This window comes from Cutaneotrichosporon cavernicola, assembly GCF_030864355.1.
Source record: "Cutaneotrichosporon cavernicola HIS019 DNA, chromosome: 2".
Lineage (NCBI taxonomy): Eukaryota > Fungi > Basidiomycota > Tremellomycetes > Trichosporonales > Trichosporonaceae > Cutaneotrichosporon > Cutaneotrichosporon cavernicola.
Genome location: NC_083394.1, coordinates 124,882 through 144,792, shown reverse-complemented (window position 1 = coordinate 144,792; position 19,911 = coordinate 124,882). Strand labels below are relative to the sequence as shown.

The following is a 19,911-nucleotide window of genomic DNA, read 5'->3' as shown; positions in this document are numbered from 1 at the left end:
ATCACACATAGTCTGTACAGTATATGTTCTGTTGTGTCCCAGCTAGTCGTCACTCGGCCACTCATCACTCATCTACTTTACTCATCCACTCTATACATGCCATGCCGAACATTACAGTCGTCACCTCGCCCGAGTTCCGGCGCCTCCGCTCTCGGTCCGCCGAGCCGCCCCGCCCGCCACACCCAGAACCCAAACCCAAGCCCAAACCCAAGCCAGACCCCAAGATTAATAGGTGGAACGCGGCCGAGCCACTTGCCCGGACGCTCTCCCAGCCGCAGCCGCAGCCGCAGCCGCAGCCGCGCGCCGCGTCCTCGCTGTCTGTCAGCGGGTTTGAGGCAGAATGGCCCTCGCTCTCGCGCCCCACGAGCGCAGCCAGCGGAGCGAGCATGGCGGGTGGCAAGGTCGCATCTTGGAACCCGTCCCGATCTTTATTTTCACTTTCACTTTCGCGTCCAGCGAGCGCTACGAGCCGGAGGGCGGCAGGTGGAGCGAGTGCGAGTGCGGGTGCGGGTGCGGGTGGGGTGGGTTGCGAGGCGGCCTCTGAAGCCCCCATCACATCGCGCGAGGAGAACGTAACATTGCGCGAGGAGAAAGCCATCCCAGCCGCAGACGCAGCCGCAGGCGCAGACGAAGACGCAGCCGCAGACATCCGCCCACCAGCCCACGACACTCCCCGTCTACCCGACACTCCTCTACCCCCCGACGACACTCGGCACTCGCTTTCCCCCGACGACCCGCCGCGCGCGCGCCGCCCCTCACCAGTGTCGCCCACCCCAGTACGGGGCAGGTTGTCGCCACTTACACTCAACGGCAAGGGCAAGGGCAAGGGCAAGGGCTCCAAGTTAACCACCAAGGGGCACGTCACGCGTCCGCCTCTGAGCGCCAGCCTTGGGATATCATTAACAACGCACACGCATTCGTCTGTCGAGTCCTCGGAGAAAGAGAACAAGTCCTCGGAGAAAGAGACTTGTGACACCGTGTTCGGCCCACCGCACCTCATCCATCCCCAGCCCCGCTCGGCGCTGTCGCCGACGATCCTCAACTTGCCGTCCACGCCCGTGTTCCAGATGCTGACGACCGACGCCACGCCGCCAAAGGATGGGTCATTTTATCCCGACCAGGATGAGAACGACCAGGGGGAGGAAGCGGAGGTTGACACGGTATCCCTCCACCCCCCAAGTGCCACTCCCAACCCCGCCCGGGAGAGAGAGAGCGATATCGACACCGACATCGACATCGAAATCGAGGCTCTACCTAAGCGGTTCACCCCCGACCCCGCCGCACCCGAGTTCGTGCCGTCGCGCGGCCGCCAGTCTCGCTCCAGAAACCCCTCGCCACCCCGTCTCTCGCGCTCCACGACCCATCTGCGTCGACGGACGGCTGTGCCACCCCGAGCAAGGTCCTATGGGCCACGCGAGATCCGACAAAGTGGAGACATGGCCTACCATCCTCAATCATCTACTCCGCTTGAGCAGCAGATGCGGTTCCCGATGCCGTTCCAGACTGGGCCGTTCCAGGACTTGCACCACAACAACTCGTATCCTCCGAACGCTCACCAGTCAAGCTTCCCCCACCACAACGCTCTGAACGCTCACCGCAACATCCACCACAACATCCCGAACACCCACCGCAACATCCACCACAACATCCCAAACACCCACCCACACCCTGCCAACATCCGGCCTGGTCCGCTCGCAAACTTTCCCCACGGCCCAGCTGTCCCTTTCCGGTATGCTTACCGTCCCCCACGTCCTCTCCCTCCGCTGCAGCACTTGCTCCATCAACCCCAGCATCATCTCCAGCATCACAGAGGTCCGCCCATTGGCGGACATAGGTTCGCGCCTCCACCCGTTCGCCCGCCACCTCGCCTGCCCCGCAACGCTCGACAGTTCCCTCCGGCTCCTCCGGTCCCTCCGGCCCCAACAGCCTACCAGCTCCCAACTGTCCAACCACCCCCGCCCCCACCCCGCCTGCGTGTGCGCAAGGCCCACGACTACGCCCGGCCGGCGCGTGGTGGGGCTCCAGGCTCCGTCCGCGCTCCCGGAGACAGCTGGGACGGGAGTGGCTGGAATCCGTTCCGGCCAAACCCTGTCTTTGACACCCCAGGCTTCCGCATAAACCACACCACGCGCGACCGGATTGGCGTTCCCGAGCAATCCGAGCACATGGCGATCAAGGACGTTTGGAATGTCATCGACTACCTCGTCTCCCCGTCGACAAACACCGTGCTCGACACGCTCTTCAACCACCCCGAAAAGCTGATGCACCACCAAAGTGTACGCGCCCTCGCTTCGGGAAAGGTAGAAGCTTTCTGGACGTTACGCACAGAAATCGCGCAGGCCATCTCGGACCCGCTCCTGTGCCCTAGTATCACCCAGGCCGCCATGGTCCGGATGCAGCTCCTCCTCGGAGTTGGCGTGTCACCCGTAGACGACGAGGTCGTGGTCACAGTACCGATAGCGTTCTGGAATGACGGGGAGGGATTCGTACGCGCTGCCAACACGCTCGCGCGCGTCGCAGTCGAGAGTAAAGGATGGGCCGGAGCGTGGGTTGATCAGAGCCAAGGCCTGCCGCTGTGGCTGGTAAAGTGGAAGGAGGGGGGAATGGAGCGCATGACGTATGATGGGACTCCGGGACTTCGGCGCACAGGTAGGATGGACCAGCGCCTCCATGAGGTTTTGGCACGAATCGGCAAGGAGACCGAGCTGCTCCGCCGCGCTTGTGGCATTGTCGACCAGGGGGAGGGGGTGATTGGCGTCGAGCGGCCCATACCTGTTCTCCCGCTGGTCGCGGAGTAGTCAGAGTGAGTAGTGTTGTGAATGTTAATAGACTCAAGACGTGTAGAGAGGTAGAGCAAGGTGGATGCAGGAGATATGGTACAGTCACGTGACGGGCCCCGCATAACGTGACCCATGACGTCCTCGTCATTCTACACGCTCTCATCATCACCATGCCCAGGCAGCAACTAGCCTCGGAAATCCTCAGCCACATCGCGGGCTATGCAGACGTCGACGCGTGCCTTGCGATCCTCCATACAGGTTGGGCTGGGTACGCCGCGGCCGTGGCCTGTGTCTACGCGGACGCGACGCTATCCGAGGGGCTCATGGCGGGCCTGGTCTCCGAGCTCGCGCCGGGTGCTGATATATGGCCGAACGCAGCCAGTAACGAGCGCAAGCTTGCTGCTCTTGCGTGTGTGCGCAGCCTCCGTGTCAGAGACTACACCAAAGCTCTGTACGACAAAACCAGCGTGTTCACACGCGTCCGCAACCTCATCCTCTTGGCGAATAGTTATGCCATCAAACCCTTCCAGATCCAGCAACTCATTGACAACCTATCTCCAACATCCATCTGCATCCAGATGTCACCCTGGAATTGGTCCTGCCTACAGGGACTCGCCGCACCGTCCTCAGTCGTGACACTTCACGACTTCAGACTCGACAATGACACCGAGAACCTCAGCCTGTCGTCCACGGCGGTTCGCCTCTGGCCGCGCCAGTCGCTACATGAATGGAGCGAGGTACCGTGGGAAGACAACGTCGATGACTGGGTATCGTTCCTCGGAGCCGTGGGAAGCAATGCTGAGCTCGTGCTACCGCAAGAACCGCTCACGTGCTCCCATCTGGACGAGTACGCCGATGCAGCGTTCTACCTCCGCGTCCTGCTACGCATGGAGTTGGGCGCTATTGCCAAGTGGGAGAATATCGCGATGCCGTTCCGGGTACAGTGCGCGTGTGGCAAGATCAAGGAGGACCGGTGGTGCTCAGCGCCGCTCCTCGCCGCCCTCAAGGACAAGGGAGAGGATGAATTGATAAAACGCATGCAGGCGCGCGACGCACGCCTGACTCGGCCGACGTATGTGGCATGTGTAAGTTCTGACCAGAATGTGACTGACGACAGAATCAGCATCTGTGGGACGTGTCGGACATGGCGGCGGCCGCAAAGCATCACAGAGCCACTGCGTATGCCGAAGCGCGAGCCAAGGTCGTACAGGCGATGGTGGCGGACGCAAGCGCCCTGTTGCGCGACGCGTAGTCCGAGGGCCTGGGGTAAATACATCTGCGGGGATGCCGCCGGATGAGATATCTGTATGTACATTGACAGAAAAAGTTGCATAGAATGCCCAATTCCATGAATACGTCTGCCATCTCTCATCTCCATCCACTCTTCTTCCCTTCCCTCTTCCCTCTTGCTTCACTCACAACCTGACATGCGGGGTTATACCGACTTGAACGAGGACGAGCAGGTAGCCGTCGACGCTTTGATACGCCTACGTTTTCCTTTCCTAACGCCACAGCGGCCCCCTCGTGCCATCCACTCACCTCCTGACGACCACACTCCCAACCTAACGCGCCAGGCTGTATCTCACTGTCGTCTACCCCAATCACTAGCCCCTCCCTCTACGTCCCCCTATGAACTACCCCACCCCCAAGCCCCTCCAGAGTCACCCATGTACGTACCTTCCCTCTGCGACCCCCAACCACGCAACTGGTGGCGCACCTCCCCGCGGCGTCCTAGCCTCAAGCGGTTCCATGCCCGTTTTGGACAGCTGCGCCAGTCAAGCGTGCCTCTCTCCGCCATTCTTGAGGAATTTCCCGGTCCTGAATCATCCCCACAACCCACTCCGACCCCGCTCTCCCGTCCGCCCTCAACACCTCGCTTCCAGACGAGTCCCTCCCCGCCTCTACCGTCCGCCGGCATACCACTACAGGACAGCTTCGAACCACTCTCATTGTCTACGCTCGCCATGGCGTCAAGCGCCTGCTCGGGTACATGTACGTCGATGTCAGCCATTGAGCCAGCTACCCTTCCTCTCATGACCGAGTCCGCCGTCTTCGAGCTACTCCATCCACCTTGCGACTCGCTCACTCTGCCCCGCGCGAGACCCGGCTCGGCAGTACCAGCGCCACCCGTCGTTCATGACGTTCCGTCTTCCTCTCTTCCACCTGAGCAACCGACTCCCGTCTCCAACCATGGCATCACTCGGTCCGCCGTCCCTGCCGCTCTACCAGAGTCTTCTCCCATTCCCGCCGGGTCTCCTCCAGCTGCAGCCCCCGACCCCAGGTTAGCCCCAGCATCCCGTCAACCGGCAAAACGGCGTCCCCCGCGTTTATGGTTCGAGCCGCCGCGTAAGAGAGCGCGCATCATGTCGCGCGTTCCTCAAAGTCCTCCAGATTCGTCGGCGTCTCTCAAGCCCAAGCCCAAGCCCAAGTTGAGACGCGGCAGGGGAGAGGGGGAGAAACGTCGTGGTATCTAGCCTGCTATCGTAATGCTGAGAGCATGACTAGGACACGATGGCCACAAACAGCAGCGCTCACATTTTCTCCGACGTTTACTCGATTCCCCGCACTTTATCCATGCGTCGGTGACTTGACGGCATCTAATAGTCACCTGCCTCCACCCCTCCACTATTCTCTCCATCCTCTTGCTGTTGCATACCCCGCCGGGCTCAGAGCAGAGTCGAGCAATGTCGGGTCCGCATTCCAGAATGCATGACGAGGAGTGACGCAACTGGCGACTTGAAGCGTGTGAGACTTTGTCAGTCTGTCCCGGGTTCAGGCACCACAATGGGCCGAAATGACGCAGGCTGGAGCCGACCCCAATCGTGGAGGATGAGCAAGCACGGCTCGTGGCGTTTCAGTGTGGAATGCATCCGTCAAGAACAGATAATGCATGATACAGCATCGAGCCTCGGAGATGGCAGAATGGTCTGAGGCCGACGGTGAGGGCAGATGTGGATGTGTGGTGGATGGGTTTGGGCGTGCCTCCACCACCTCCACCATCCCCTCCACTCCACTCCACTCCACTCCACTCTGGCTCCTCCACTACTCCACCATCTCAAGAGTGCGTGAGTGGAGGCCTTGAGTGTAAAGGTGTATTTGGGGGCCTGTCTTGTCGACTTCAGCTGGGCAGGTTAGCTTGGGTTAGTAAAAGGGAACCCACTGCCAGAGTGCTCTCAGTCGCCAAGCAGTCTTGATAATGCTGATACACCACAATCGGCCCGGTTCTAGCGTTCCAGCCTTACTCCCTTAACATGGCACGTAAGCATGAGCTGGGAGAGCCTGGTGGGAGGACTGGTGGGAGAGACTGGTGATGCGGAGTAGGGTGGTCGGATCCGAAAAACTAAAGTTGGTGGGGAGGAATGTCATCCAACTCTGTGCTGATTCACCACAATCTTGGATCCTAACAACTTCAATTTTTTGCATCATTCAGCGAGATGAGACCGGTCCCCAGGCAGACGTATAAAGACTGACTGGTTCGTGCTGACCATCCATCAACTTGTTCGGCTCACTACCGCCTACCTCATCTGACCGACTCTTATCGTATCGTCTCCACCGACCGCCTCACCCAACTTGGACCAGAACGCCTAGATCCCACCCAACTAGAGTAGAACAACTAGACCTTGCCCTCCATGCCCGCCATGGCCCCCACCGACACCATCAACACTGTCGTCTCTGACACGACAGCGTCTTCCGCCTCGACTGTTTGCGACCTCCAGATCAAGGACGAGAAGGAGGACACTGTTCCAGAGCTCGAGCGCCCCGAGGTGCCCCACTTGACGTCGGTCAAGCGGTACACCTCCCGCACACCCTCTCTGAACCTCGCTCGCCTCCCGTCTGCTGCCGAGCCATTCGGAATACCCCCTCCGGACCTCGAGAAGGCCACCACCACCGCTTCGGACAAGGCCCAGATCACCCAGGCTCGCAAGTGGGGCCTGCTCGCCATCTTCTCGCTGGCCATGTTCATCGATATCTGGATGTACTCGGCCTTCTTCATCTTCACCGATGTCATCTCGGTCGACCTCGGCATCCCGTTCAGCCAGCAGGCATGGGTCATCACCTCTTACAGCGTAACCTTTGCGGCGTTCCTCCTCTTCTGGGGACGTGTGAGCGACCTGTACTCGGCCAAACCAGTGTTCGCTTGGGGGTTCACTGTTCTCGGTGCACTTTCGCTCGTCATTTCCTTCCTCCCCGACATGTACTCGTTCTTCGTGCTCCGTGCGATTGCCGGTATCGCTGGATCGGCCCTCATCCCCTCGTCGTACCGCCTCATCACTGAAGTGTTTGAGGAACACGAGCTCGGACGCGCATTCACCCTCTTCGGTATCTCGGGTGCCCTCGCAAACGTCACGGGTGTCATTATTGCTGGTGTTATCGATCTCATCCCACTCCACGGACAGGGTGCGAGCTGGCGCTGGTTCTTCCGCCTCGTCGCAATCATCATCATTCCCTTCGCGACCATTGCCATGTTCTCCATCCCCACCCGCCGTGGGACGGACGCCGTATCCGACGTCCCCAAGTGGAAGCGCCTCGACCTCGTCGGCTCGACCCTCATGCTCGGCGCGACAATCCTCCTCGTCCTCGGCCTGACTCTCGGTGCCGCGCAGGGCTTTACAACCCCCGCTTTCCTCGTGCCCTTCATCCTCGCCCTCGTCGTCCTCTTCCCAGCCTTCTTCATCTGGGAAGCCTACATCCCCGAGAAGATGGCTCTTCTCCCACCCTCGTTCTGGCGTATCCCAAACACCATCCTCCTCATCGCCTTTGCCCTCCAGATCTACGGCTGGTGGGGTGTCAACTTCCTCGCTCACGTTGAGACGTACATGAAGATCCACCACGAGTCAGGCATCCTCTCGGCCGTCCGTGTCCTTCCCCAGGGCGTTGCAGCATTCATCACCCTCCTCTTCCTGACGTTTGTGCCCAAGTTCGTCTCGCGCCCCCGCTGGACGGTCATTCTCGGCATGATTCTCGCCATTGTTGGCTACATCCTCTTCGTCCAGGCCAAGGACTACACCGGCTCCGACTACTGGAAGTACGTCTTCTCCGGCTCGATCATCGGTTCGGCAGGCATGGCCGCTTGCTTTACCGCAACCAACGTCGCCCTCATGACCTCGGTCGACCCCTCCGTGGCCGGTGTCGCCGGTGCCCTCCTCCAGGTCTCCTTCCAGATCGGCTCTTCCGTCTCCTTTGGCGCGCAGGCCGGCCTCCTCACCGTCCACGAAGGCGGTCTCGCCAACTACAAGAACGTTCACGCTTCGTTCTACTTTGAGCTCGCAGCGATGGCCGTCGCGCTCATCGCCTTCACCATCTTCTACCGCCAGCCCAAGGCTACCGGTAACGCAGTCGTTGCGGCGCACTAGACTACATCGCATAGCATATATATACACTAGATTTCTCCAGCATCTAATCCTGTAGCACCAGCATGCATTAGCATTGACATTGAATCTGATTGAACCGTGTCAGAGAAGTCTCGCCTCGGCTAACTCGTACCGGGCCTGGTTCCGCATTCCGTATTCCGTGCCGCACGCAACTCGTCTTGTCATTACTCCTCTTCCCTTATACCTTAGGAATGGCGTGCGCAAACTTTGTCCGCGAGGTATGTCCATACGCTGGCGCCATTGACGACAGTGCTTTGAGAGGTCGTGTGTGGGTGAGTGGAGGCGGAGTTGGGCGTGGAGGTGGAGGCGGAGGCGGAGAATGATCCCGGAGGTGGGCTGACAGCAAGGACATGACAAGACCGTCCTCTCCAACGTGAGTTGCCGCTGGATGTACCTCGCTGATGTCAGCTCCAGATCGTCGAGGCGCGGCCGGGGTATGTCAAGTGTATCCTGCCAATCAAGGCGCATAACCTCAACTCGATGGGGACGACGCATGGCGGGTGCGTCATGTCGGTGGGTACTCTCTCCTTGCATACACACCTTTTGGCACAGCACGCGCTTGGATCCTGGGAGCTGGGGACAGACTCTGCGCGCGACTTGCAGACAGTGTTGAGATGGCAAATGCGCGACTTGCAGACAGTGTTGCGATGGCAAATGCGCGACTTGCAGGTGTTGAGGTGGACAGACATCGCGTCACCCGCCTCTTCCCTCAGAAAGCACCAGGCCATGGCACGTCGGCCGCGCCGAGGTGGGATACGTCTGTGTTTGCGATCAGCCCTGGACAGCGCGTCCGACCTCACGCGAGGCTGCAACTTGCTCCACTGCTCCTGCTCGGATGATGCTCACGCCAGCTCGTCGACACCGTGACATGGCTCTCGATGGCGACGGTCGGCCTCCCAGAGATCGGGAGCGTGAGCACCAACATGAGCTGCGAGTTCGTCAAGCCATGTGGCCGCGAAGGCGACGAGCTCGTATGTGAAGGCTTTGCCGTGCAGCAGGGTAAGTGAGGCTGTGGATCTCGGGCTCGCCCGAGTTGACCCCAGGCCGCCGCCTCGCATTCACGCGCGTCAACTTTTACGTCAACGGCAAACTGTGTGGGTTCGGCTCGCACACACAGGCCGTGGACCCGCACAAGTGGACGCACAAGTTCTCGGCGGACGGCGAGACGCTGCTCCCAGTCGAGGCCAAGCTCTAGACTGTCGAGATGGAAGAATGCATCGGTGTACTTGGCCCCAACTCTGCATACTCTGCTTACCCAAGAGCCGGCCAAGGCCGTCATGCAGCCGACATGGAGGCTGGATGGTAGGAGAAAAAGATGACTTTGGTGGCAAGAGCCGGATGGTTAAAGGGATTACCGGAATGGAATGTTCGGCGACTGCCGAATTTCTGCATTCAAATTATTAAACACTTTGCATTAGACACATTCCATTCACAGTCACCTTGTCAACTAGGCATATCGCCATCGCCATCGCCATCGCCATGCCAGCGCCCAAGCCTCCCCCGCACCTGACGCAGGAGGGCAAGCGCGCGCTCGACGCATGGCTCAAGGCTGAGGTTGCCAAGGGCGAGCATCCAGCCATGTTCGCTATCGTCGCAACCTCCTCCGAGGTGCTGTATGAGGGTGTGCGCGGCGACCGGGTGTTCGGGCAACCGGAGAAGGGCCGGGTCGACTGGGATACGAGTGAGTGACATCTGGTCATGGCTGACCAAAGCGTTGCAGCTGTGGAGCATGACCAAGCTGGTGACGAGCGTGGCGTGCCTGCAACTCATGGAGGCGGGCAAGGTGGATGTCGACGACGGCCAGTTGATCGAGACTATTCTTCCCGAGCTCGCCAAGCAGCCCATTCTGCTAGGGTATGAGGGTGACAAGCCAGTGTTCAAGAAACGCACACTCCCCCTCACACTCCGCCATCTCCTCACCCACACGTGCGGGAGTACGTATACGCTCGAGGGGACGCCGCTGGCCAAGTGGGCCGCGCAGACGGGTCACAGGTCATGGCTCGCTAAGGGTGCCAAGCTCGACAGCATCACCCGACCGCTCCTCTTCGAACCCGGTACCGCCTTCGAGTATGGGCACGGCATCGACTGGGCTGGTCTGCTTGTTGAGCGCGTCAGCGGCCTCACGTTGGAAGACTACTTCCGCCGTCACATCTGGAGTCACGTCCCGGGCGAATGTCGGAGTATGACATTCTACCCCACTCCCAGATCGAAGCGACGCATGATGGGCATGCATGGCCGCGTGGGTGGCAAGGTCGTTCCCGATCCCGGCTGGCGAGACGTGACGGTCTGGCATGCAATGGACATCAAGTTCCGGTTCGGCGGGGCTGGGCTAATCGGCACGGCGCGCGACTATACAGCCTTCCTGCAACACCTACTCGCATGTTACCAGGGCCGACAAGGTGTGGTGCGCCCCGAGACGGCCGCGTTGCTGTTCGAAGACGCGCTTCCGAAGGGCGGGACGTGTCGTACGGATCTCGGCCGGACATTGCACGAGTTGGGATTCTCGCTGCCAGGTTGGCGTACGGGGGAAGAGGTTACCCACTCCCTCGCGATGTGTGTCAATACCGCCGACTCGCCCAATGGACGCCGGGCTGGATCCGTGACGTGGGGCGGAGCGGCAAAGACACAGCAGTGGATCGACCCGAGTACGGGTATTGTCGTGGGTGTTTGATAGAGTCACTGTGGAACTGACAGCAGGCATTCTTCGGGACACAGCTGCTCGAGTTGGATGGGCGGCCTTTTGGGCGCGAGCTCGATGCGTTCGAGCGCAAGGTGTATGGCGCGCTTGAGGTCGGCGCCAAGCTATAGTTGTGTTTGTGTGTGCGTGTGTTTGTGTGTTGGGTATACCTATGTCGTCTATGATAGCGATACACCCCTGACAGTACTGCAGCAAGAAGCCGTTCAACGGTCAGAGGGCAACCTCTTCCTTGGCCCCGCTCCCCCTCTGCTTGTGACGGATGGGGCACGGTACGCAAGTACGCGACCGAGGACTCGATCGCACAGAATGCCACGCGGCACGGCTAGGTGTTCAAGGTTCTTCGTCTCCGCCAGGGAGGCTGTTACAGTAAAGGTGGCGATCACACGCGCAGCTCGGCAAAACCGACTCGCGCAGGCTTCCACTGGAAGACCGTGTAGACGTTCTTGAGGAAGCTGTCGCCGACCAACCAGAACGGGCTTGTGTCAGCGACTTGTGGTGCATGACTTACTATTGGGCCGGCACGATGGACGTGTAGCACAAGCTCGGGTCTGCGCGCGAAGCGGTATACAAAAAGTCGCGGGGGGGTACGACCCACTCCTTGCCGCTAAATGTGAGCGAGTATGTCGCCGTGGTGTTGCACGGCACCCGCCACATGCCCTGGTACTTGTCCGCTCCAGGAATACCGGCCATTGTCGCATCGACAATATCGGCCGGACCAAGGACGAGCGACGTGCCCGTGTCAATGACGGCGTCTGCCGTGCCGTTGGTGATGGCCTTGCCGTTGAACTTGACTGCGTCCATGGAGATCTTCCAGAATCCTAACGGTTTCTCGACGTTGGAATACTGGATCCGGCCCTTGTAGTATTTCTTGTTCACGCCGCCGAGGGTGAGAACGCCTCCGGGAGTTGTGGCGGGGATGGTTCCGTTGGCGAGAGTATTCGTGTGTTGGAGGTAGAATGAAAACATGGGTTTCTTGAATCGAACAATAGCGTTGGCGAGCCAGTTGGTCTTGATTTCCTTGCCTACAGTGAGACTGGGAAAGCTCATCCCAAGAAGTCCAGTCACGTTCTTGCCTCCGTAACCCGTCGAGCCATAGGATTGCGCGACTGTTATAAGCCTTACTTTCGGACGGAGACATACGGAAGTTTTGGTGTTCCTGTGTAAAGCCACCGAGACTGACCCGGTCTTGGGCCCATTCGCCGCCGCTTTCTCCGATACCATATCGGAGGACCGGCTCGGCGGTGGCTTTGACGAGCTTGAAGGTGCTCGAGTTGCCCGGGTGGTATTGTGGCTGGTTGGCGGGATCGGTGCATTCGGGCATGGTACAGTTATCGCCGTTCCAGATGGACAGGTCGCCGGATCCCGTGTCGACATGTACCGTTACGGTTTGGGGAGGCGTACCGACCTGGATTTGAGTCGAGTACAGGAGCTCGCGGGCCCAGTCTGTCAACCTGGAGTTAGGAGAGAGGGGATGGGACGTACGGGACATCGTGGGGGACGTTGGCGGCTTTGTGGATGATCTCGGGGACGCCGTCGACCATCGGGGGAGGGTTGAAGGTCAGGTCGAGGGAGATGACGCCGTCGTCATCTCCGTCCTCCTGGCGCTTGGTGGGGGCGGCGTGGGCGACTGCGAGGAGCGAGAGTAGGACGAGTTTCATAATGAGTGTGGGTGCTGTTGGTAAGGATCAGTGAGGACGTCTTATATGCTGAGACGAATGACATGCTCGCGGCGCTGTTTGTCTGTCGTGATGTGCCTGCCGGACGCGCACACGGACTTGGCGAGCTTGAGCTTGAGCTAATTCCATCGCGTAGGATCGAAGCACTGCCATGGACAGTTTCTCTGGAATGAGACTGGGACAAGAGACAAGAGACAAGAGACAAGAGACAAGAGACAAATGCAAAGCCAGTTAAGCTTGCGCCAACAGAGATGGAAGAAACACCAGGCGCGTCTGGACGGTCACGGCACCAGGTGCCTGGGTGCCATTGCGACTGAGCTTGCTTCGGCCGACGGATGTGCGTTTCTGCGTTTCTGCGTTTCATCTTGCAGCCTAAACTCTGTGTGGGCTCAAACATGCCTAACGACTAGTCCTTGGTGTGCGTCCGACGACGCTGATGCGAGACGTTTCCTTACACTCTGCATACTATACTTGACTTAGGGTTCGCCGGGCCACATCTCGTTTGCGATCTCGCGCACAAGGCCGAGTTTGCCAACCATGCCATCCCACGAGATGGCGTTACCCTCCTCATTCGACGCAAACCCACACTGTGGGGACACGCTGATACGTGTCATGGCCTCGTCCTCGCTTCCGCCGCGGGCCATAAACTTGGCGGCCTGGCGTACCCGCGCCTCCATGTCGGCCTTGTTCTCCAGCTCGGCAAATTTGGACGTGATGATGCCGAGCACGACGCGCTTGTCCGCCGGCAAGTGGGCGAGACATTCAAACCCACCAGAACGCTCCGTGTCGTATTCCAGGTAATAGGTGTGGACATTGACTTGGTTGAAGAGCTTGGCGGCGATCCGGTCGTAGCTTCCCTCAGCAAAGTGGCGCGAGTTCTTAAAGTTGCCTCGACACAGGTGGAGGCCAAAGTGTATCTTGTCTTTATGGTCGCGGAGGCAATCGTTGTAGGCGGCGATGTAGGTTTCGAAGAGCTCGTCGAGGGTGTATTTGTTGGCGGGGTCAGCGGCCCACCCGTCAATCATGACTTGGGAACAGAAATCTGGTGTGAGCAAAGTATGTATGTCATCGACTCACAGGCAAGGTTCGGGTCGTCGATCTGGACGTTGCGCACACCAGCATCGTAGAGAATGTCGAGCTCGGCGCGAAACGCCGCGGCAATATCGGCAAAGTACTCCTTGTCACTACTGTACGCATTCGACGGGTACGCCTCGCCCTCCTTGTATCGGAGGTGGTACCAAACCGGCGAGATCATGGTGAGCTTTGCCTCACGGCCAAGCTTGTTGGCGTGGTCGCGGGTATATGTCCATTCCTTCAACAAGCTCGATGTGCCGGAATGAGAGATACGGCCAGTACACACACATGAGCGGCCCCACCCCCCATTCTCGTGGAACACCATGACGTCGGGAACGTAGTCGCGGAACTTTGAGACGGGAATGTTGTCGCGTTCCTAAAGTTAGTGGTGTTGGGGAAAGTGGTCACCTCCATGCCGTTGAGGGTTTGGAAGAACTCGCCCCAGAACATGCCGCGGCGATACTCGCCGTCCGTGAGGGCGTGGAAGCCTAGGTCGGCCTGCATGGCGATGGCCTTGTCGATGGCCTTGTCGGCGGCGGCGTCCAGTGATTCCATGGATAGCTTGCCAGCGTCAAAGGCTGCGCGGTCGGCGAGGAGCTCCTTTGGACGGAGGAGGGAGCCGACGTGCTCGGCACGGAAGGGGGCTTTCGTCTCTGGCATGGTGGATGGTGAGCGTGGGAGGAGTGGGAGGTGGGAGATGGGAGATGGCAGATTATATGGGCATCATGTGCGGGGACATGCGGTGTCTTGTAGTCGGCAATCTGTTCCTCGGATGTGTCCGTGTCTTGGAGTGATGGGAACAGGATTTACCGAGTCAACGTCATGGAAACGGGACGACGGGGAGCGCTCACGCGGTGCGCCCTCTTCACTGCTTCACCTCGTGAGTCTTATGGCTCGAGCACAGCAGTTATTGCCTAGCGCCATCACCCCGCCTTATCGGCCACCTCGCAAACGCCAACCAACTATGCAAATGCTATCATGTCTACATGTCTGCTCTACTCACTACGCGCCGCAAACCCTCGCCGCACCAGCTACGAACAGCCCCACCTCTCCCGGGTGCGAGACGGCCATGGCGTGACTTGCGCCATCGACGCTGGCAATCCTGACCGCCCCAATAGCGTCGGCCATTCTGTCCTGGTTGGCGTGTGTCACGCACTTGTCCCCTTCAGCGACGATGTAGAAGCTCTGTTTATCCTTCCACGCGGCATTCGTGACCGCCTCACCCATGACGCTTGGCGAGGGGTTACGGCCTGTTTCGCGGAGCCACTGGACCGCCTCGTCAGACAGGTCGTGGCAGTAGTCGTCCTTGAACTTGTCGTCTTTGATGCGGAGTTTGCCGTCGACTACCTCGAGGTCTGGAGCGAGGTCGGATGGGTGGGACGCCAGGACGGTAGTGGAGGACTCGCCGGAGTTGGGGACGAGTGCGCAGATGTACACCAGGCCTGAGGTTAGAAGTCGCTGGCTTACGACTCACCCTTGACGGCGTCCTCGGTTCCAGCCTCAGTGATGACCATTCCGGCGTACCCCTGTCCCGCGAGGACAACGTTGCCACCAGCCTTCCTGATTGCCTCGCGCACGACTTGAGCATCGCCATTTACGCTCTCAAGGGGCAGCTCGACGGTCACGACGTCGGTCACGCCAAGCGATTTGAGCGACTCGATGACACCGCGCCAGTGCGCGGCGGCGCTCCAGAGGCCGTGGACGAGGATGATTATCATTGTACTGAGCGGATGGACGATAGGGGATGAGGAGTGAAGAGCAGCAAGCAGCGATGCGGTCAGTTTTGGCATCGGGTGAAATGACTGATGCCTATCGGAAGTGTTGATGATCGGCCAACCCGGGTCAAGTAGCCGCTGATTGCCGGATTAACCGACCCCCCGGTCACTCAACGTCCCTTTCCGCCAAGATGATAGGGGCAGAAAGAAAAAAGACAGAGACGCCCCGGGATCGAACCGGGGACCTAAGGATATGTTCGTGGAATCCAATCGGAAACTCGTTGCAATCCTTCGCAACTACCGCTGTGCTAGCGCCTCATATGAGTTAACAATGAGGTGGAGTTGGTGCCCTAGTCCCCGCGGTACGCCTGCAGGGGAATGGCTGGCGTCTAGTTGTGAAAGATCCTGTTCATAATCCCACCTCGAAACATCATTTGCTCGAATCTGGCAAGCAACGATAAGCAGGGCGTCGCCGAGTACCAACAACTGCAAGATAGCTGGGTATCCACACGGGCACGCGTTCGCATCCCACCTAGCGGCCAGCGGTTGGCCGTTAGCAATCGATGCCCCAACACCGACAGGAAATTGAATGGGAGGTTCTCAGGTAATACGAAGGTGGTCAAAGTTTCGAACTGTCCAGAACGGCCGTCATAGTTGCAGTTATAGGTGCTTGCTCCGTTAGGCCACACTGTCGAACGAGGGTCGTGGAGGTACGCAATCGTCAACCCGGTGTTTCTGCAGTTAGCAGACCTTGTCAAATGATGCCGTTGATCCGCCTGTCTTTACTCGTAGTCACCATATTCTGTATACCCTTCATCATTACAACAGGGGCAGAATATGGTGACTACGAGTAAAGCCATTTCTGTTATTACGATCCACGCTGAATATGCAAAGGCTATCGAACCTCTTCGAGGCTATCCAACACTTCCCAGCGAGCCCCATGGCCTGCAACGGCACACGGCGCCTGTTGGATATCAGAAGTCCAAATGAAACGATTACAAGAATATTCCGCAATATCCATGTTGCATGCCGCAGTGGTATAGATTACGCCTCGATACACGGCATCGGGGTGGAGTTGAGAGGTGAAGCCCAGAGTGGTGTACCAGGAGGCATAGACTGCGTCCACGGTTGTGGCGGAGAGGGCAATGGTGGCCACAGCGCTGGCTCAGACTTCCGGTGGCACAACTTGTCGAGAACGACCCTCGACCCTCTGATGCCAAGTGTGCGATGCGTCATTCCCTTGGCTGTTCCGAGATCCGGAAGCCTAACATGTCTCGCATCAACACTCCAGAGCTCAAGGATCGTTATGGAATGTGGGAACGCATCCTTTCCCAGTTCACGACTGTGCTATGTACAGTACCACCTCTGTGACTGACGAGAACATTCCCGGGATGAAGCAGGGTGAACAATGTTGTTCTTCAACAGGTGTAGCATTGGGCTGACGCTCACTTGGTCTCTGTGATAGCTGGTTGGACCGCCTCGATATCGAGCAAATATCGAATATGCTTCTTCAACGTCGAGTGCCAACAATTGTTGGTCTGGCAGAGCTGTTGCCGCAAGCGTGAGAGATCCGTACACCGTTTGCCGGTGAGAGAAGCTGGTACAGTTGCCGGGGTCTGGCGTCTGCCTATGACTCTTGCAACAACTACCCGCAGGTGGTCCGACATCAGTCGACCTGTAGACTCTCCAGGCCTCCAAGCCACTCCCGATGAACTGCACTACCTCACACTGCATACAAGATTTGCCACAACTAGACTTCGCACAACACCTGCCTCGGTCTCGTCCTGTCACGCGCTACCCGTCACCCGACCCCGCATAGCCGAGAAGCAGCCTTCTACTCGAGCGCGTCGGGGTGAAGAGCACGCATGAGCCCAATCTCGCTCTGGAGGGCAAAGTACATGGCCTCGCCGTTCTGGATGGCGGAGGCGGTAAACTTGGCGCTGTTGTCGTCGATGATCTGTTTCTGGATGCCCGAAGCGGACGCAGCCTCAATCTGGAGCTGGATACCGCACGCGCTGTCAAGAGCCATAAAGTACGAGCACATCTCATCGACCGTCTCGCCGAGGGTGAGCAGTCCGTGGTTCTGGAGGATAATCGTCATGTTCTTGGGCCCGATCGCGCGTGCAATGTTGTTACCCTCCTCGTCGGCGAGTACAATGCCACCAAACGACTTGTATACGCTCAAGTTGTCGTAGAAGAGACAGCTGTCTTGCGTCGTGATGTCGATGGGGCGGCCGAAGACGGACCACGCCTTACCGTTCGAGCTGTGGCAGTGGCCTGCAGCCTCGACTTCAGGGCGACCACGGTGGATCGCGCTGTGGATGTGGAAGCCGGCCATGTTGATGGGCAGCTGGGCACCGATCTCGGGGTGCACGTAGCCGTCGGGGGTGACGAGGCAGAGCCTGGGGTTAGCGCTCCGTAACATGGGAAGGACGGATCTGCTGAGTGCAGCACCTCATCATGCCGCGGTAGCACTCACGAGCTCTTGGTGATCAAGCTGAAGTGGAGTCCGAAGGGGTTCATCCAGTAGTGCTGTGGGTCAGCATGCACCGTACCCGGCTCCAGTACTCACGTCGCGGAGGATGGGGTCGCGGACGGTAATGTGCCCAGCCACGCCGACGTTGTATCCAGCCCGACCCCAGAGGCGGAAGCACAAGGCCAGGTGCTCCTTGACCCACTCGCGCTTCTGGAGCAGGCTCTCCTCGTCCGTCTTGTAGTAAAAGTCGGGGTACGTGGTGGCCTTGATGGTACCGGCCTTGTTACCACGCCAGACGCGGTCGAAGCCCTTCTGGGCGAGACCCTCCTCGGACTGCTTGAACTCTGGTGCCTGCATGGTATTGTGGTGGGTGAAGTGACAAATCAGAACGTGTCGATATATATTGAGGTTATATTGCGTACCGGCTCATCCAAGATGCCGCAGTGCTACATGGACATGGGGAACAAGTGTGGCATATGCGCGTTGCCACTGGGTGGAGTTCAGGCCCCGCGGGGTACGTCGGCTTCATCCGAGCCGGTTCGCGGCTCGCCCGGATGTCTCATCCTCCCACACATAAGCAGGCGATGACACAGCTCATCTCTTTCGCTGTTCACCGAATGTTGCGGACTGTGACTCTAATAACCCCGGTGAGGTAGCCACCAACTCTGGCCCCGACACCACCGGACGAGTCTCCGACAACGGACGGACGTCGCGAGTGCATGTGGGCTCAGACAACGGACCTGTTAAGTCGACTTGGATGCATATAGCCTTGTAAATACCAAGTCCCAACATGGCATGATGGCAATATCACTGAGAACTGTAACCGAGTACCGCAGACCTCACCACAGTGCCATGCTCTACCTCGAGGGCGTGGGTGAGCGTATTTCCATCCACCTCTATGTTGTAGCTCAAATATGATTACCGACGCGAAGATCCGCGCACCTCGAGCGCGACTATAGTACGCATCTGTGCGCTCTCAACAAGGTGGACGCAACGTGTTTGCAGTACTTCCTCTTGCAGTCCCAGTGGGCTGGTGCCTGGGGTGGGCAGTGGCGCTGCCCTGCAGTGGGCAATCTGAGAACATCAGGAATTGCCCACCCGGAATGAGCGAGCCGACCGAGCCGTCCTGCCGACCGATTGACCGAGCTCACGCAGGCTCTCGAGGGCGTCGTTGTCTAAGTGATGGTGATGATGATAACCGAGGACTTGAGCTTGGGAATAGTATACTTGCCTTTCGCGACTGACTTTGGGATGGATCGCCGTAGAGCGGCAGATCTCCCTCTCACCTCATCCTGGTATAAGGGGGGTTCGACAGAGGGCCTGCCGTACTTCTCACAGATGCCATCTGTGCTTACTAAGGGCATTCTATCCACTCACCCTGCACGGCGGACCGTAGCGGCCCGCAAACCAGTAAGGTTGGCGTCACGACAGACCTGCGCTTCGACCGTGACTACGACAGGGCGGAGCCTTTTTGTCCGCCACGGCTGATGCCAGATAGACTTGACAATAGTCGACAGGAAACGAGACATACATGGGAATCCTACATCGAGTGAACGGCAAATTCCAAGCGGTTGCCCGCATAATCCCGTGCAAAGAAGCGGTCCGGATACTCGACTCCCTGGTGTCAGCCTCGTCCCTCCTCATTCCTTCCTCCGTCCTCCTTCCCCCTCCCCTTCCCCCCTTCCTCCCTGTAAGGCTAACCTTGGACCCCGAGTTAGCTGTTCCAGGCTTATCGCACTCGAGAGCAGCCGCCTCGCCACCCGCCGCGTGGTGCTCATAGATCCGTCGCTGGAGGTCGAGCAGCGCTTGTCCGGTTGGAAGGGCAAAGCAGGGATGCCGGCTGCTCTTGTGTACCGAGGGAAGGGGGTTGCGTTCGAATGAGATGTGGATCTGCTGGGGGCCAGCACCGAGGCGGAACCTGGGTTAGCGAAGCCGTTGTGGGATGTACCAGAGCAACACGTCTTTCTGGAGGTGAGGGACTGTGTCGTTGGCAAGGCCAAGGACCGTGCCGTAGAACTCCTGGGCCAGATGGAGCGTGCCGGCTGCCACGGAGAGGTTGACGTGCTGCAGACCTATTGGGGCCATGTTGATTGAGATGTGTGAAAGAGATGATGAAATGG

General features: G+C 59.0%; 10 protein-coding genes across 10 annotated transcripts; 5 read left to right on the top strand and 5 right to left on the bottom strand.

Moving 5' to 3' along the window:
• Nucleotides 1–101: 101 nt before the first annotated feature.
• Nucleotides 102–2,798, top strand: CcaverHIS019_0200560 (uncharacterized protein; the record flags this gene model as incomplete). The annotated part of the gene is made up of 1 exon (XM_060597026.1): nt 102–2,798. One exon carries the CDS (start codon nt 102–104, stop codon nt 2,796–2,798), a length of 2,697 nt encoding a protein of 898 aa, XP_060453960.1.
• A 152-nt stretch (nt 2,799–2,950) lies between these two features.
• On the top strand, nt 2,951–4,032 carry CcaverHIS019_0200550 (uncharacterized protein; the record flags this gene model as incomplete). The annotated part of the gene is made up of 2 exons (XM_060597025.1): nt 2,951–3,865; nt 3,898–4,032. 2 exons carry the CDS (start codon nt 2,951–2,953, stop codon nt 4,030–4,032), a joined length of 1,050 nt encoding a protein of 349 aa, XP_060453959.1.
• Nucleotides 4,033–6,418: 2,386 nt separating this feature from the next.
• On the top strand, nt 6,419–8,134 carry CcaverHIS019_0200540 (uncharacterized protein; the record flags this gene model as incomplete). Its single annotated transcript, XM_060597024.1, has 1 exon — nt 6,419–8,134. One exon carries the CDS (start codon nt 6,419–6,421, stop codon nt 8,132–8,134), a length of 1,716 nt encoding a protein of 571 aa, XP_060453958.1.
• Nucleotides 8,135–8,343: 209 nt separating this feature from the next.
• Nucleotides 8,344–9,347, top strand: CcaverHIS019_0200530 (uncharacterized protein; the record flags this gene model as incomplete). Its single annotated transcript, XM_060597022.1, has 6 exons — nt 8,344–8,370; nt 8,403–8,424; nt 8,500–8,525; nt 8,561–8,665; nt 9,004–9,151; nt 9,196–9,347. 6 exons carry the CDS (start codon nt 8,344–8,346, stop codon nt 9,345–9,347), a joined length of 480 nt encoding a protein of 159 aa, XP_060453957.1.
• A 284-nt stretch (nt 9,348–9,631) lies between these two features.
• CcaverHIS019_0200520 (uncharacterized protein) lies at nt 9,632–10,960 on the top strand (the record flags this gene model as incomplete). Its single annotated transcript, XM_060597021.1, has 3 exons — nt 9,632–9,833; nt 9,865–10,811; nt 10,850–10,960. The coding sequence occupies 3 exons, from the start codon at nt 9,632–9,634 to the stop codon at nt 10,958–10,960; spliced, it is 1,260 nt and encodes a 419-aa protein (XP_060453956.1).
• Nucleotides 10,961–11,229: 269 nt separating this feature from the next.
• On the bottom strand, nt 11,230–12,508 carry CcaverHIS019_0200510 (uncharacterized protein; the record flags this gene model as incomplete). Its single annotated transcript, XM_060597020.1, has 4 exons — nt 11,230–11,326; nt 11,359–11,956; nt 11,991–12,301; nt 12,333–12,508. 4 exons carry the CDS (start codon nt 12,506–12,508, stop codon nt 11,230–11,232), a joined length of 1,182 nt encoding a protein of 393 aa, XP_060453955.1.
• A 494-nt stretch (nt 12,509–13,002) lies between these two features.
• On the bottom strand, nt 13,003–14,260 carry CcaverHIS019_0200500 (uncharacterized protein; the record flags this gene model as incomplete). The annotated part of the gene is made up of 3 exons (XM_060597019.1): nt 13,003–13,568; nt 13,604–13,976; nt 14,009–14,260. The coding sequence occupies 3 exons, from the start codon at nt 14,258–14,260 to the stop codon at nt 13,003–13,005; spliced, it is 1,191 nt and encodes a 396-aa protein (XP_060453954.1).
• Nucleotides 14,261–14,602: 342 nt separating this feature from the next.
• On the bottom strand, nt 14,603–15,318 carry CcaverHIS019_0200490 (uncharacterized protein; the record flags this gene model as incomplete). Its single annotated transcript, XM_060597018.1, has 2 exons — nt 14,603–15,042; nt 15,075–15,318. 2 exons carry the CDS (start codon nt 15,316–15,318, stop codon nt 14,603–14,605), a joined length of 684 nt encoding a protein of 227 aa, XP_060453953.1.
• A 1,831-nt stretch (nt 15,319–17,149) lies between these two features.
• CcaverHIS019_0200480 (uncharacterized protein) lies at nt 17,150–18,148 on the bottom strand (the record flags this gene model as incomplete). Its single annotated transcript, XM_060597017.1, has 3 exons — nt 17,150–17,717; nt 17,795–17,847; nt 17,888–18,148. The coding sequence occupies 3 exons, from the start codon at nt 18,146–18,148 to the stop codon at nt 17,150–17,152; spliced, it is 882 nt and encodes a 293-aa protein (XP_060453952.1).
• A 1,183-nt stretch (nt 18,149–19,331) lies between these two features.
• On the bottom strand, nt 19,332–19,876 carry CcaverHIS019_0200470 (uncharacterized protein; the record flags this gene model as incomplete). Its single annotated transcript, XM_060597016.1, has 3 exons — nt 19,332–19,409; nt 19,493–19,709; nt 19,740–19,876. 3 exons carry the CDS (start codon nt 19,874–19,876, stop codon nt 19,332–19,334), a joined length of 432 nt encoding a protein of 143 aa, XP_060453951.1.
• Nucleotides 19,877–19,911: the final 35 nt, after the last annotated feature.